The 18,211-nt window shown below is 40.2% G+C and overlaps 1 protein-coding gene across 1 annotated transcript in view; it reads left to right on the top strand.

The window, feature by feature from the left end:
• The window catches only part of NAALADL2 (N-acetylated alpha-linked acidic dipeptidase like 2), a 518,050-nt gene that overhangs the window by 132,168 nt on the left and 367,671 nt on the right, over positions 1–18,211 (top strand). Inside the window, exon 4 of the mRNA XM_070945913.1 lies at positions 6,286–6,436. Within this exon, the coding sequence (XP_070802014.1) occupies positions 6,286–6,436 (151 nt within the window). The remainder of the gene's footprint in view (positions 1–6,285; positions 6,437–18,211) is intronic.

The following is an 18,211-nucleotide window of genomic DNA, read 5'->3' as shown; positions in this document are numbered from 1 at the left end:
TGCACACATTTTTTTTTTTAATCAGGTTTAAGTGTTAGGATGTTGAGGATTTTCAAACAGGAAAAAATTACATTGTGAATTCTCTATCTTCTTATGCTTTCTTTAGAAATATCAAGGCTGTATCTGTACAGATTCAGCTATTTATTTAATACCTGTCCAACTGATCCTATCTTCCCTGATCCCATTTATTCCAACAATAGATCTAGGAGGTGGGTTTTCAAGAAAGAGACAGGCAGACAGGCATCAAAATCTAGATCACCCATTCTCTTCGGGGACATGAGATCATATTTGATGTGTCTGCAAGTTTTCCAAACTGAGGAAAACTTGCCACGGAGTAATGAGCTGAATGTTAGACATTCACAAAACAGAATATTCCATTCCAATTAGATGGGTGCCATTCTTTTGCATTCTATTTTTCTTTACAATCATGCTCCCATCTATGCTAACCAGATAGACACTAGATTCCTTCATGATTTGGGAGATCAACAAGACTGCAAGCTGCTGAATGAAAACCAGAACCAGTCATCCACCAAAGGAGGACTTTTCTCCTCCTGCTCTGCCCCTTAAAATCAATCTTGCCTAGCTTTTTGAGTATCTAAGAAGCCAGTTTTGTCCAGGGGTTAAGGAATCAGGCTATAAACTGGAAAACTGTGATTTTTAGTTCTCCATGAAAACCAACTATTTTATGCCAGTCACTCTCTCTCAACCCAACCCATTTTATGTGGTTGTTGTGGATAAAAGGGGAAGAGGAAGGAGTATTGGCTGTCTTCATTGCCATGAATTATTTAAAAATGATAATAAAAGAAGGATATAAATAAATAAATCTCTGTAGCAGATTGCTTCCCTAATAAGTCTTAACCACAAGTTAATATAACTCTATTCTGTTACCTTAATTACCATGGGTCAGAAAGCAGCTGAGAACATATCTACAGACCCCTCACATCCTGGACAGAAACTCCTTCCCTCAGGATGCCACTATAGGGTATTGCATGCCAAAACAACTAGACACAAAGACCCCTCATGCCATCACTCGGCTGAACACCTAATTACCACAGTACTGTTGTATATCTAAAGATATTAACCCATGTAGTACAGCTGTATTACTGTTTTCCTTCAGACATGATTGGACATTGGAAACCTTTATGTATATTTGGTTCAGAGCATGTGTAGTGGTCCGAAATATAGATAGAATGGCAACACTGTTATTCCTAAAGAATGGCTGATTCTGGCAATACTGGGAAGAAATCAGAGGTGGTATTCAGCCGGTTTGGACTCGTTTGCCCGAACCGGTAGGGAAAATCATGGGTGGGCCTGCCCACCAGCCCCAGCTCTATGCCATGCTATTTAGGCATGTTTTTGAGGCCAGGCACATGTGTGGAAGGTACACACGTGAGCAAAGTCCATGTGTGGAAGGCAGCCACGTGGGTGCATGCACAAAGCGAGCATGCACGTGCGGGGTGAACCGGTAGTAACCTATTAACCACTGGAGGAAATGTAAACTTTGGGAATGGATAATGGGAAGGCTGGCTCAAGTGTTCAACAGCCAGAGATTCAAGGCACAGTTATACTTCTAATTTAAAACTTAACATTTTTTTCCTATTGCCCATAAAGTGGAATTTGTAGATTAATCAGCTTGGCTTTCCCTCAAAAACAAATCAAATTATGGGCTATGTATACCTAACATTAATCCTGGAAGAATGATCATATGTTTGAACAATGCATTTCATTGACTAAAATAGTCTACAAAATAGTTTTGTATTCAGTATAAGTATCAGATTAGAAGAGAGTGGTAAAATACTCATAAGACTACGTTATTCTATTGACCTTTCAAAACAGCTGCCACTTGAGAAGAAAGACTTCTGACTTGAAAAGCAGAGTTAGATTTCTTTATGTGTGCTGAGTTATTCATCATTAGACAATATGAGGACATGTTTCAGATGTCAGCTCTTAAAACTATAACATTTAACATGTCTTTACATGTCAGCTGCTGTCAAAGCAGTTGGTCACATCTTACTACACTACAAGTATCTCATCCATTTTTAGGTCAACCAGATGACTTCTGAATCTCTTTCCTATTATCAGAAGGGCATTCAAGTATAACACTCAATGTAGCAAAATTCTGGGCTACAGCATGTAAACCCTGATACCAAAAAATAGCTTCTTAAAATAGTAGCAAAAAATAAATAGTAAATCTGGTTATACGCAACATTGACATTATTGATATTTGATACTGTGTTGTTGAGGTACTGCTGGTCCACCATTCCTTGAGCTGGCAGATAACTATATCAGCATAATATTTACTGCTCCCACTGGATATTTTTTATTACCCAAGGCATCATATCAACAAATGTTGTTGTTGTTCTTATTTATATTGTACAAGGGATTTTAAGGATCAGAATTGATTGATTCCCCCATTTTCATTACCCTCTCTTTCCACAAACATCACCAACCGGAAATAAACTACTCACAATTGATGATGATGTTATTCATTCAGTCACGTCTAACTCTTGGCAATTCTATGGGCCAGGTCTCTCCATGCCTTCTAATCTTGCACTGTTTCTTTGAGTTGTTCTCTGCGCTGGCTGGTGTCAGCTCTTATGGTGTCCAGTCACTGAATTCTTTGGCAGTCTGGTTTCCTTTTACTGCTAACTCTTCCCAACATAATTGCTTTCTCCAGTTACTTACAGTTAACTTCCCTTATTGGGAGCTTAGATGAGTTTGGAAAAAGAGACCACATTTTATAAATGGTTAGACTGATAAGTTTAGGTGTCCATCAAAACCTGTTCTAGTTTTTATGATGGTTTTGCATGGATGTATTTGGGTGGGACGTAACTTATCAGTTGATTTGCACCTGTTGTCATTAGGCTGTTTTTGGACATAAATTTAGCATTATTCCTCAATGGTGCTATTTTCAGACTTTGGAATAGCAATATTCTGGAATCATGCTAAGCTCTCAATCCATAGTCAAGTTTCTTTTGGACATAGATTTAGCACAATTCCAGAAATGTACTGAACTAGTATTCAAAAGCAACCTGAACAAGAGATATTATAGAAAGTTGCAAAAAGAAGCATTGTAGAGAAAACCAACTCTTTGTCTTCCCTACTTCATCATGCCATATCTTTGTTACCTCCATCCATCAAGTTCTAATGGGTTGATCCAGTTTTCTGAATCAGATGTCAGTAGTTATCTGACTGAGGATTGACTTGTCAAGCGAAAGCTGTGGAGGGAAAGCTTGTTGTGAATTAATTTGACCTTCCTTCTGCCTAAAGCCGAATAGCTTGGAAGGCTGTGCAGGCATTGAAGAGGAGTTAGAGTTAGGGTAAGGGTTAGGGTTAGGGTTAATCATGCCCAGATCAATAGGCACTAGGTTGTTCCCATCTCTTAGGAACCACTTGATACTAACACTGTACAAATGAACACTGAAATATAATCTGATTATATCATCAACATTCCATTGATTCTTACTATAAAGCTTTTAGTATATGTACACACAGCATGTATGCACAAGAAAAAGAATTAACATATTGGTTTGCAGAGTTTGGCATTAATTTTAATCCCAAACAAGACAGTTCTACAGGTAAAATATAATGATGATTTTCCATTCTCTGAAGCCATGGAAAATTCAGGTGAAGGTGATACAATCCAAGCCAAAGAAAAATCCAATTCCTTTCTAAAACTGGTCTGTTTTATTTAGTCCTTTGAATAAATTGTTCTTGTGGGAGTGAATCCCATATATTAATAATATTTTGCAACTAAAAGTCATTTATATCTGAGCTTCCAAATAATAAGCGTGGAGCATCTTCCAGAAACCGCAGGAAATGCCAATCATTTCAACATACAAATAGATTCTGGAAATTTGGCTGCAAGTTCCCAGTTCATAAGGAGTTTAAATTGGTTGGGCAGGAATATTTTTTTCTTTATTGAACATAAAAATACAGCAGGTAAATTTATAGGAATGGTCACATAGGTCTGAAGGAATGCTGCAGTGTTTGTTGCCAAGAAACAGGATTTGTCTTTTAAAGCCATGTTGTAATTTTAGCAATTGAACACCTTCTTCTTTAAATGGGTTGTGTAATAACAGAGCAGTAGGCTATATGCTCTGTTTCTTGGTTCCTGAAGTCTGTTTAGGTGAAACAAAAGACATGCAACAAATGATATAAAAAGGAACTAAATATATGTTTTGCTTACTGTATTATTATCTTTTAGTATATCTGGTATTATATATTATATTATATTATATTATATTATATTATATTATGTTATGTTATGTTATGTTATGTTATGTTATGTTATGTTATGTTATGTTATGTTATGTTATATTATATTATATTATATTATATCATATCATATCATATCATATCATATCATATCATATCATATTATATTATATTATTAGGTGTGGTGTATGGTGTGGTATCATTGCATTGCATTGCATTATTATATATATAGCAACCTTGTCCTCATGTTTCAAAAATGCCCTTTAAAAATTGTTATCAATACAGGGCAAAGTTTATTTATTTATTAAATTTATATGTTTCATTTGCCAGGTCTAAAGAAAATATGTATTTCATTAATTAATTCACGTGTTGCCTCACTCACCAGTAAAGTAACTTAAAAAGCATTGAAAAAAGAAATAAAAAGAGTTATTCTTGTCTCCAGCTCATACCAATTTACATATCAAAACAACGCCCCATCTGCAAATGTATTTGGCTGCAAAATTGGTTTACTTTGGAGGCAAAGGAAACTGTTAGAAGAGTGCATTTGTCAGGCCTGGAAGCCCCCCCTTTTTTTTTGTTGGACCTTCAGGCCTGCCACCTTTACTACTATGGGAAATTGGGAGGGGGAATTATGTGGAACCAGGGTGATATATATAGTCTTAATAAAATTCCTTTCTCAGAGAATCAAGGACATCTTGCCCTGCATCTGGAAGCCTGGAACTGGGAGGCATCTCCAGTTTGGACGGTGCATTGATTGGACTATGTGATGGACTTGTGGGTGTTGGGGCAGGGACTTGAACTTTCCTTTGGGTGGAGAAAACCTGGAAATTTTCAGATTCGGGTTTTCCCCAGATGTGCTAATATGACATCTCTAATAAAATGGAACTTTGAGGAACTTCAAGCCTCGGAGTGTTATTTCATTGGGGATGTTACTTGGAACCCTGACATTAACCCGAATCTCTTCTAAAAAATTCAGCTGGCTCCACAAATACTGGGGTGCTGTCTGGGGTTCTGAGCCCCAAACGTTGACCTGAAACAGGGTGACGTGAAGACTCAGGGAAAATGACAGCATTTGGATTTTGTAACTATCTTAGGATTCTGGTTTGTCTCCTGGAAGAGTTAAGGTGGCACAAGTAAACTTTTGAGAGCCAGTGAAAAGTGTTCAAACTTGTCTTTGTTTGACTTGTGGATTTCCCTCCCCCCCAAAATAAATAAATAAATAAATGCACAGATGCACACAAGCAAATACATTACAGAAGAGTGAAACAGCTTGATAGCTATATCTATTTTCTAACACGTGGTCAAGCATACTATTTCTAATAATTATAGCAGAGAGATACTGAATAATGGATATTGGGGTGATTATAACTTAGATTATGAATTTAAAATACACATGGCCTATGGATTTAAGCATAAATATAACTATTAATGTTCTAAAACTCTTTACATGCTGATGTTTTGCAAGTTTCTGGCACTTAGGGAAGAAGAAAGAGAAAAACATGGTGGTCTTGGTTACCACCTTTAGAGCGCTCCATGGCTCAGGACCAGGGTACTTACGAGACCGCCTTCTGCCACCAGTAGCCTCTCACCGACCAGTTCGCTCCCATAGAGAGGAGCTCCTCAGGGTGCCGTCGGCCAAACAATGTCGACTGGCGGCCCCCAGGGGGAGAGCCTTCTCTGTGGGGGCACCTGCCATCTGGAACGAGCTCCCCCCGGAGATACGGAGGATCCAAGACTTACGCATCTTCCGCCGTGCCCTAAAAACGTTTTTATTCCAACAGGCTGGTCTGGCCTAACTCTCCCTTTTAAATTGGGTTTTAAATTGGGTTTTAAATGTTTTTTAGATAAATTGGATGTTTTAATTTGTTTTTTGAGCCTAAATTATTTAATCTGTTTTTAATAGTTTTTTAACTTTTGTATGTCTTTGTATTTTATTTTGGCTGTTCACCGCCCTGAGTCCTTCGGGAGTAGGGCGGTATACAAATATGAAAATAAATAAATAAATAAATAAATAAATAAATATAAGATTTGTCTAATTTTCCCTTTTTTACTTTTATGTTTTCTCAGCTTTCACTGCTAGAAGAGGCAGGTTTCAAAGGTGCTCTTCTTTACATTGACCCTTGCAATTTACCAAAGTTTCAAAACCTGAGCAATAAAGCATTTATGGTGTCATTGAACAGTGGTGGTGATCCTTCGACACCTGGATATCCCAGTATTGGTGAGTACTTTTCTAAGAGTACTTTTTTTACATGAAATAAACAGTAAGCTCTTTATTGCAGAAATGGTTAGTTGAAAGCATAAAACAAGTGTTACAAGGGTTTTGATGTCTGTAACTGTCTGTGTCAGTTGCCACCTTGTGCTCACTTGTGCTTCACTGCTATGTGGTGACAGACTGCCATGAACTGTGGGGAAGGATAATGAAGGGGGAAAAGCTTGGGGAAATGAAAGTAAGATCTGTGCCTTCTCGAGATGCTGCTTCAAGGTCACCCAGCTGGAAGGAGGAAGGAGCTGTATACGAAACTGTGCTTGGACCAACAGTTATGAAAACATCTTCTCTGAACCTGATTGATTACACAAGGTGGGCAGCAGGAGACAGTTAAGGGTGGGGGAAGTAGAACTTAGGGATTTTGGCATGTGATTCTCAGTTCTGGCTTTGTAATATTGCAATATACTTGATCTCTAATAAATTATACCTTTCTCAACAAATGGAGTCAAGGATCATTTCTATTTAGAGGTTTAAGCTGTGGCAAGTCTGACAACCTGTGTTCTTCCTTCATGCTTCTCAGGACCCTATGTATCATAGTCATTGGCAAACTGTGAATGGCGTAAATCAGAATTGTTTAGGTTGCACATTTAAGCATGATTTAGAGATGTTTTGGGCTTTGCTTGAATGCAACGTGTACTCTATGATTCCTGAAAGCAATCCTCTTTTTTTTTTTTAAAGGCTTTATGGAAATCAGTTAAACAGAAATGTACATGTGTCCCAATTATATTTTCCATGTTCTGCCAATGGAAACTGTAGAAATGTATATGAAAACATATGGTAATGCAGTCTTTGGGGAAAAAAAATAGATTGTAGCATAAATAGTATCAAACAAAATTGAGATTGGAAAGTGATTTTTTTTTTCATTTTTTAAAAGCAGATGTACCTAAGGACATACTGAAAGTTATGAAGAAGATTTGGTCAGATATGTCTACTCCAATAAATAAATTATTTCCGCACTGCCTTTTCCTTGGTAGAAAAGTGAGAGTCTGGATGTCCACTGTTCCATATTGCTAGAAACAAAAGGCTGAAAAATAATATTTCTCTCCATTTCCCTCAGTTTCAGAAAGAATCTATCTGCCGCAGTTCAGATACATAAGACCCCGTCATGCACTGTGCACTATGATAAGGCCTTGTTTTTGTGAAATAAAACAACCTCTTTGTCTATGGATTTCATGGTAGAGTTCTTTCTTGTCTAATTTTAGCTGCATGGAAAATGTTGTCATGGATTATCCCTGGATTGAGACTTGGAAAATATTTAGTCACTGTCTTTTTACAGTTGTATCTAATTGAAAAGGACAGACAGCAAGTTATAATGTGGCCCTTTGCCACTAGAGATGGAAATATCACTTATAAATATTGATTATTTTGCTGGTAGGTTATTGGCAAAATGTTTTGTAAAAGAACTTGGTAGCGCTACTGTTATGAATCTAGTTCAAGATCTTGAGATGTCTGCAGGGAAGGGTCAAGGGAGCAAATGATGAAACCTTCCATGTACCATCATGAGCCGTGGTGGCGCAGTGATTAGAATGCAATAGTGCAGGGCTAACTCAAAGCTCACTCCAGGACTTCAGTTCTGAGCGATTCAAGGTTGACTTAGTCTTCCATCCTTCCAAGATCAGTAAAATGAGGACCCAGATTGTTGGGGGCAATATGCTGACTCTGTAAACTGCTTAGAGGGGGGTGTAAAGCACTGTGAAGTGGTATATAAGTCTAAGGGCTATTGCTATCATGCAAATTTGCCATGTGAATACTGAATGTGCATAAAAAAGGAAAACAACTTGTAGTGTGATGGTGAGACACCTGATCCACCTTGGACAGAAGTATGTCTTTCTAAAAAAAATATTGAATGTTGGTATGGATGGCAAATGGTATCTATGAAATGTGTCTTTAAGGCCAGGAAATCAAGAGCTTCAGGCAGTTCAAATGAATATAAAGATTTATTGAAAGTTTAAGGTCTCTACAAGAATCTGAGCTACTAACTGTCAAGGGAAAAGAATGGGAATTAAGAAGTCATTCAAGATGGGCTGGACTTAGATATCTTATGAGTGTGCAGGGACTCATGACTGATAACCCCTTCCTCGGGTTCAACCTGAGTATCTCCTACACACACACACACACACACACACACACACACACACACACACACACCTTACTATGAATTTACAATCTATGAATGCTGGCAACAAAAGATTCCCTTAAAATTTCTGTGTTTTTTCTTATCTTTTTCAACAACAGAATATGCCTTTCCAAAGTGAAACAGTCAAGTGGACTGCATCTCATGTGTTCTTTCCAATATATAATGGATAGGACATGCATTCATGCATGTTTAAAGTTATCATTTTAAAATTGTTCTTCAGACACTAACAATCTGAATTATACAGCTGACTCTAATCTCTTAGATGAAAGTAAAGAAAACTTAGAAGAGCTCATTATGAAAGTCAAAAGGGAATGTGAATTTTCTGAGTGAATGCTAAAATATGAAGAAGAGAAAGTTAACACTTTGCGAATTCGCAGTTGATAGTGGTTGAAAGAAATAAAACTGTTCCTATATATAATTTGCAGCGCACATATTCATTATTAATGTACTTAAAGCTACATGTTTAAAATGTGTATTTTAAAACAGGCAGCTCAAGTTAATAATTTGACGTATAGTATGCAGACAATGCCACTATTCATCAAAGTGAAGAAGGCTTAAAACAGCACATTAAGAAAGTAAAATGAAAAGTGAAAATATTGAGAAAGATAAATTAGTGAATTTATAGCTGATGGCAAATAGCAATAGCACCTAGATTTATATACCACTTTACAGTGCTTCTACAGCCCACTCTAAACGGTTTACAGAGTCAGCCTATTGCCCCCAACAATCTGGGTCCTCATTTTACCCACCTCGGAAGGATGGAAGGCTGAGTCAACCTTGAGCTTGGTGAGATTTGAATTGCCAAATTGCAGGCAGCCGGCAGGCAGCAGAAGTAGTCTGCAGTACTGCACTCTAACCACTGCGCCACCGTGAAGATAATAATTTGTTGTCTTGGAGTAGATAAGAGGACAGGATTATGGAGGAATTGAGGACTTTAATCCTAAAGAGGAAGAGAATGTCAAACTTGGAAAAGAGAGGTTCTTGATGCTATGGTTCTATTCTTGCCGATGTTTCATTACCCAAAGAAGATAACATCATCAGTGCTAGTACTAGGCACTTGTTCTTGGCATTGGTACTTGGAAAAGAGCTTGAAAATAAATATATTTCAATCGGGTGGGCTGCTGGGGGTTTGCAGGCATTCGGGAGAACCTCTAGCTAAGATTCTGTGCAGTTCAGAGAACCCTCCCCAAACCCCACCCCTGGCTGGCCCCACCCACCCCACCCTGCCCCTCCCAGGAGTCCCTACGTGGATCACTTTGGATGCAGGTAAGTGCAGGGCGCTTGCGAAAGCTCAGGGAGGGTGAAAAACAGGCCTAAAGAAGTTCAGGAAGGCCAGAAATTGGCCCATTTCTGGCCTCCAGAGGGCCTCCAGAGTCTGGGGAGGCTGTTTTCGCCCTCCTGGAGGCTCGAGGACAGCCTCCAGAGCTCGGGGAGGGCAAAAATTCCATCCCTGCTGTGGGGTAGGAGGTCGACTAGGCCATGCCACCATGGCCACGCCCACCAAGCAGAGAACCCCTTGTTAAAATTTTTGAAGCCCACCCCTGATTTCAATGCAATATGTACTGGAACAAGCTGAAGAAGTAGCATTGCCTGTATTAATATACCGCGATCCAAGCTGGACATTTAGAAGGAGTAAAAGAAGGAAGGAATATATCTTTAAATTATGGATTTAAAAACAGTTATTAACAGTACCATGGATTCCAAAAGAACCAATTAGTCAAATTTCTATGAAGTAAAGACTGACTTTTCCTCTGAGGCAAGGATTAGCAAGCAGTGAATCATGGGCATGTGATGTGATTGTATGATCCACTAGAAAAAATACAATGGGATGTTTGAAGGAAGTACAAAAAGAGGATAGTCCCTCCATTCCCTCACCATCACCACCATTCTGTCAGAACTGATGAAGCTTTTTGGATGAGAAGCGAAACATCTTCAAGGAAAAACAAGGTCGGTCCAGTTGCTTTTTGAAAAAGCATCTTTGAGACAACCATGACCTGGATGCCTGAGAACCTCCATAGACAGAAAATAAATTGAAAAGGGTGGATTTACCAGTTCAGAAATAGTATTGAAAAGGCTTTGAGTGTGCTGCATTTTGTCAGTTGAGACAAGTTGAGATGGAAGGCATTTTGACATGCAGTCTCAGAAGCTAAGTTTGACTTGATGGCAACCTAACTAAACATCTCATTTGGGAAGAGGTTTTGTTTTAATGTGCAGATGAATATGATTACAGATTGACAGAGTTGGGAGGGACCTTGTAGGTCATCTAGTCCAACCCCCCACCCAAGCAGGAGACCCTACACCATTTCTGACAAATGAAAGTCTTGAGTGATGAAGCTCCCACAACTGCCGAAGGCAACTTCTGTTCCATTGGTTGATTGTTCTTACTGTCAGAAAGTTCCTCCTTATTTCCAGGTTGAATCTCTCCTTGATCAGTTTCCATCCATTATTCCTTGTCTGGCCTGCAGGTGCTTTAGAAAATAACTTGACCCCCTCTGCTCTGTGGCAGACCCTCAAATATTGGAAGACTGTCTCCCCTGGTGCTTCTCTTCACTAGACTATCCATGCCCAGTTCCTGTAACCATTCTTCATATGTTTTAGTCTCCAGTTCTCTAATCATCCTGGTTGCTCTTTTCTCTGCACTTTTTCTAGAGTCTCAACATATTTTTCATAGTGTGGTGACCAAAACTGGATGCAGTACTCTAGGTGTGGTCTTACTAAGGCTTTATAAAGTGGTATTAGTACCTCACTTGATCTTGATTGTATCCCTCTGTTAATGCAATTTAAGATTGCATTGGCTCTTTTGGCTGCTGCTACTGCACACTGTTGGCTCATATTTAGCTGGTTGTCAACTAAGACTCCAAGGTCCCTCTCATAGTCACTGCTATTAAGCCTGGTTTCACTCAGTCTAGTTGGTGAAACCAGGCTTAATAGCAGTAACTGTGAGATATGGAAAAGATATGAAGCAGAAGTATGACTAAAGATATGTGAAAGAAGCAGGAATTTAAAAAGAAACAACAACAAATGGCTTCTCCTTGATGTTCTCTGAGCTTCATTGTTTTCATGCAGGTTTTTATTACCTGGCTAAATAACATCTTCAGTGGTTAAAGGGAATGGGTTTTGCTCTCTGTTTATTATTCCTTGTTTATCTGGGTACAAGTTTAGAGCATAGAATCATAGAATCATGCTGGAGATCCGGCTGACACATAGGACTGGAAGGGACATGGGAGGTCTTCTAGTCTGACCTCCTGCTCAAAGCAGGTGGTTTTATACCATCCCTATCAAATGGTTGTCCAGTCTGTTTTTGAAAACCTCCAGTGGTGGAGCACACACAGCTCTGGGAGAAAAGCTATTCCATTTCCATCCCCTCAACATTGTCAAACTATTCACTGTCTGCATTGCTATTAATCTTCTCATCGTTCCTATCACCCATCTCCTCCCACTTATGACTGTATGACTGTAACTTTGTTGCTGGTAACCTTACGACTTATATAGAGGATTTCCTAATATGATTTGATTCCTTATTTGTACCCTATGACTATCATTAAATATTGTACCTTATGATTCTTGATGAATGTATCTTTTCTTTTTATGTTCACTGAGAGCCTATGCACCAAAGACAAATTCCTTGTGTGTCTAATATTGGCCAATAAAGAATTCTATTCTATTATTCTCACGGTCAGAAAATTCCTCCTTATATCTATCGCCCTAGCACTGGAACATGGAAACAACGAAGCTCTGAGAACTTCAAGGAGAATCCATCTGTTTCCCTCCCCCATTTGCATGCCCTCTGAAGTGTTTTGATGCCCATATGTGGCACCAATACAAGAGAATATATTAGCTGAGGGTTAAACTCTGGAGTCCTCTCCAAGGATGCTTGTTTTTGTGCAGACATTTCATTACCCAACGAGGTAACATCATCAATGCTAGAAGGAAGTGGGGCTTGCTGAATGTTTATTGTTCCTTGGTTGAGGTATGCTGAAATGTATAGATGAAGATTTAAGACCCTAGCATTGAACTGATGCAGCGCACAAGAGCCCAGGTCACAGACTGAAAAGTGTTTGCGCTCTTTTCTCTATCTTACAGCATCTTTTTGGCTTCTAGCTCTACGAGGGTGGGGGAGGGCGACATTAAGGATCAAACTGTGAAATTGTAACAAGGCACCCTCAAGAACATTAGTTGCAGTGGTGCATCCAGACCCTGAAAATCTTTTTCTTCATTGGTCACCAAATCAGTTGAAGGGGCAGTGCTGTGACGCGATATGACTGGAATGGCATAAGGAAAGCAAGCAAACCAGAAGTATTTGTCTCCTCGTCATGGATGGGTGTTAACTATTCACAGCATGAAATGCCGTGACAGCTCGGTGGGACGGAATTGAGCAATTTCTCAGCATCTCAGACTACCTGACCTAGTGTTTCTAGTATTGCTCTGGGGAGTGACAGAAGTAAATGTAGCATTCTCCGGCTTAATTCTTGCTTATTTCACAGTGACGTTTGAAAAATGGGTTGCTGTTTATCGGTTTGCTCAACTCCACAATGCTTTAGGCACCTTCTATGAAAAGTAAAGTTAATTGGAAATGGTTACTGAAAGTCTGTGAAATGTTGGTTCAACGCCTAGGTCTGATCTGCTGACTTTCTTGTGAAGGCTTGTGGGGGCACTCACAAGGGGAAGTTCCAGGTGGATTTTTTTCAGGAAGGAAAATTAAAGGAAGGGGGACAACATGTGTAGGTATGGTGGACTTGCATGGGACTGTGTGAAAAATATAGTTTATTTCTATCACACCCCACAAACCATGTACGATACATGGAGTTCTGAGTACTTTCTTCATTGTTGTTTGCCTACAGACAGAATCTTGCCAGACAAAACTACTATCTACACCAGAGGTGGTATTTAGTCGGTTTGCACTGGTTCGTGTGAACCGGTAGTGGAAATTTGGCCTGGGATGCCGAACGGGTAGCGACCGCTGGCTGGCCACACCCTCAAACCGGTTGCCTGCTCACCGCTCGTTTGCCCCACCCGCCTGCTCACCCCACCAGCTCACTCACCCCGCCCTCCTGCTCGATGCTCACTCAGCCTGCCCATCCCAGCCCTATATATGTTGCCTTTGCTTTGCCCTGCGGCCCAGCTACACACCTTGCCAGTTGCCTCTGCACCTCACCCGCTCTGCTAAGCTCACCAAAGGTAAGTATGCCACCCGCTCACCCTTTGCCTTGGGTTGGGGGCCGGGGCCCCAGGGATGTGCCATTCCCTGAGGCCCCAGAACTGCTGCCCGCCTTGGCTGGGTCAGGTAATGCGGCATTCTCCGGCTCCGGCCTTGCCCCAGACCCACTGCTCACTTGCCACCCATTCTCCCTTCGCCAGTCACACATGTTGCCCCATTTCCCTTCCTTCAGCAGCCCTGTCCCTAGCCCCGCTTCCTCCCTCCCCACCACCTCTTTCTTTGGGTTGCTTACCTTCTTCCCACAGTGGCTGGTCTGGACTCCAGAAGTCAAGCTGACCTCTGGTAGTTTTTGGTGGCCAAAGCTGCAAAATGGCTGTCAAAGAGGCAGCTGGCCACAGGCTGCTAAAAACTACCAGAGATCACCAAAAAAGCCGCTGCTGTCACCACCCTGTTCTTCATGCCAGTTGTGCATGCACATCCCATTGCCTCCTGCATCGCTCCGCTATGACTTTCCTGAGCAAGCTCTCTTTTTTGATGCAACTACGAGAAGCCTCTTTGCCAGCTGCTTCCCGGCAATGGCGGCTGGCTGGAGGCTGCTGAAAACTACCAGAGGTCAGCCTGCCTTCCAGAGCCCAGACCAGCCACCGTGGGAGGAAGGTAAGCAGCCCAAAGAAAGAGGTGGTGGTGGGGGAGGAAGCGGGGCTAGGGCCAGGGCTGCTGAAGGAGGGTACATGGGGCAACACGTGCGACTTGCGAAGGGAGGGCGGGGCAGCATGCAGGAGGAGGTCTTTGACAGATTATGCCAGGCCTGGGCAGAAAATAGGTAAATAGGTAGAAATTCAATTTTTTCCCACGTTTTTGTGTGAGCGTGTGGCTTGGGGGTGGGGTCATGTGACTGAGTGGGCATGGGCGTGAGTGACCTCAAGTTGGCCATGCCCACTCAGTCACATGACCCCCCCCCACTAAGCCTCTGAGTAGGAGTTTCTGCCTAATGGGACTCTAGACTATATGCCACCATAATATCAAGGCACACATGGACATACATACTTAAATTACACATGTAGCTGTATTGGGTTGTTGTTTATTGTTACTCTGTTTTAATTGAGGGATTTTAATGTCATTGTTTGTTTTAACCTTAACGTGGATGTTTTAACTGTTTTAATTCTGTAAACTACCAAGTGGTCATTAGATTGCAACCAACCAGTCAAAGTACTATTTGAACTTTATCCTCATATCCTGAAGCAAATGTTATCAGACCTTTAAAAAAATAACACATTTAATTGTTTTAGAAAATGAGGAAAATCCCAAATTATAGTTTTGATTAATGTGATAATTTAATTAGGTATAAAATTCTTTTTATTTTAGCAGGACAAATCAAAGCTTGTTCTGGAAAAAAGGCAAGTAGTATAGCAAGAAAAAAAATGTCTTTGTTCATTCTATGTGACTTAAGAGTCCACTGCCACCCTATAAAAATAAATGACACAAAAATTGCATATGGATATGCACACATACACACATACACACACAAACAGATGTGCCTGTTTTGGCAGTTTGCTATCTTCTCATTCGCTTGGTCTGCTGCTGCCAAGGAATTGTTTAGCTTCACATGAATACTATAGTTCCAAGTTTATTTTTTAAACTAAAATCTTTCATCTGATAGGAAAATGACTTGGTAAATGAAGATATGGAGAAAAGCTGTATCCAGACTGCCAGACTCCCTAGTATGTAAATAGCAAAACATCTGTGCTATGAGAAGAACTCTATTCCTAAGATAAGCCACTTGGTAATAGGATTTCTATCACCGTATTTGGAAAAGGACAGAAAAATGAGGAAATTCTCAAGCAGCTTTGAAGATGGGGAAAATCTTATCAGTTTTTAAAATGCTAAAAATGCAACAATCTCAACCCAAGATATACAGTAGCTCATCCTCTTGCCAAAGTTTCTAATAAAATACACTATTTGAAGAAATAATCTAATGAAACTGGGAAGAGGATGCTCTAAGCCAAACTCGGGGCCCGAGATTGGATGCGTCACGTGCTGGCCACGCCCACCCCCATTTTAGCGAAGGGGGGAAAAGTGGCAATATGTCACGTGACGACAACGTGACGCCGCAAGTTTGACACCCCTGCTCTAAGCAAAATAACCAGTTTGCCTCTTCTATCAGCCAGGGGTGGTATTCACTTACCTTCCCTACCGGTTCACAAATGTGAGTGTGCGCGTGTGTGCATGCACTTTGCTTCCTTCCATGCATGTGCTTTGCTGGCACATGTGCCTTCTGTACTAGCGCCTGGCCTCAAAAACGTGCCTAAATAGGACGGCATAGAGCAGGCCCACCCACAATTTCCGCTACCGGTTCGGGTGAACCGGTCTGAACCAGTTGAATACCACATCTGCTATCAGCCCTATTCATTGGAAAGGTGAGAATTATTCATTCCAGATGAAGAGCCATGACAAGTCTTGGAACTTCATTAAGATATAAGTTGATACTGCTCGAATACCATCTCAGATTGAATTGAAAAAGAAAACAACAAGGGAGAGGAGAAGGGGAGAGGAGTAGAGAGGGGGAAGGAGGGGATTTGGGAGGTGAGAAGAGGAGAAAAGAAGAATAGGAGAGAGGGTAAGAAAGGGAGAAAGAAGAGAGGAGAGGGGAAAGAGGAGAGGAAGTAGAAAAGGAAGGAGAGGAGGAATGAGGAAAGTAGAAAGGGATAGAAGAGAGAAGGGGAAAAGAAAAGGAAAGGTTGTATTAAAAAAAAAGAAGGAGATGGTAGAGAGCCTGTAGTACAGTGGACTAAAGCACTGTTATTAACATCTGCTGCTTGCTATTACTGCAAGTTCAAATCTCACCAGGCTCAAGGTTGACTCAGTCTTCCATCCTTTCAAAGGTAGGTGAAATGAGGACCCAGATTGTGGGGGCAATAAGCTGACTTTGTATAAATATACAAAAGTATGAAGGCTATTGCTTAACCACCCTGAGTCTCCGGAGAAGGGCGGCATATATATATATATATATAAAAAGAGCAGACCCGAACAATTAATTAGCAAATAGAAGTTAAAGAATAAGATGAATGAACAATGATGAATGATGAACAAAAGACTGTACATTTAAATATGTTGATAAAAAATAATAAAAAAAATATTTAAAAAAAGATATAAATTGATGAAATTCAAACCTGGTCATAAGTGTTCATGAAGAGGGACAAGTGATATTATTTGTATCATAATGACACCAGACAAATGGCATGGATCTTATCCAAGGATATACATGTAAATAAATAAATAAATAAAATTATATTATTATGGTCACATCAATGGATACAAATTACATAATTGGTGTTCTTTATGTGATAATGTCAAAACATGCATGGTATCAGCATAGCTATTAGGTTTTCTTTTTCTTTTTACAACCCTTTAATCCCTTTTATTCAGGTGGAGTCGGGGCAACTGATTGGAGCTGAGCATTTACTGGCCAGATGCCCTTCCTGACACCTACATGGAGTTTGCAGCACATGCAATATTTTTTCTTTGCTCCCTGATAGAAAAATATCCACCTCTGCCTAGGATTGAACTCTCAACCTTCCAAGGGGGAGATGAGAGTTTTCATCTCTAGACTACTACACCACTCAGCATAGCTATTAGTTATTCATTTGAAATACCTACTCTGCCTGGGTTATTATTTTTGTACAGGAGCTCTCGAGTGGTATATTTACTGCTCCTTCCTCTTATATTTCCAAACAATAACCTTGTCAAGTAGATTTGCTTGACAAGGCAGTGACTGTCCATAAGAGAACACTTTTAGTCTAACATATAAAACCTTAGAAAGGAGCTCACCACTCATCCTAACCCATGGGGGGAGGGAGATACATTTTAAGACAATTTTAAAATGCTTTTAAACCTTATAACAGATTTCCAACAAGGCTTGGAAAATAAGAAGAGTTAGGCTCTTAGTCAGTAATGGAAGCTTACAAGACTATAGATGTATAATCACCAGGAGTTGACTCAACTCAGAATTAGCATTACCTTCACATATTTCTTTTTAATTGAGGATAGTCAATTATTCTGCAAAATTTGAGAAGATCATGTGCAATTTACATAAGCACACATACAGTGATTTAAATGTACATCCACTTCCTTTTATAGTAATAAGACCGTTAATTTGTTTTTGACATATCCTGCCTCTCATTAAAGATTGTCTTTTGTTCTTGATGTTTTTATGATCCTTTATTCCAGTGGTGAAATCCAATTTTTTTTACTGCCGGTTCTGTGGGTGTGGTTTGGTGGACATGGTGTGGCTTGGTGGGCGTGGTAGGAGAAGGATACTGCAAAATTTCCATTCCTACCCCACTCCAAGAGAAGGATATTGCAAAAACTCCATTCCTACCCCACTCTGGGGCCAGCCAGAGGTGGTATTTGCCGGTTCTCTGAACTGCTCAAA

Source organism: Pituophis catenifer, unplaced genomic scaffold, assembly GCF_029215685.1.
Source record: "Pituophis catenifer annectens isolate HBS135680 unplaced genomic scaffold, rPitCat1.0.hap2 SCAF_6, whole genome shotgun sequence".
NCBI classification, from domain to species: Eukaryota; Metazoa; Chordata; class Lepidosauria; order Squamata; family Colubridae; genus Pituophis; species Pituophis catenifer.
Note: the sequence above shows the minus strand (reverse complement) of the source record. Positions and strands in the feature narration are given on the sequence as shown.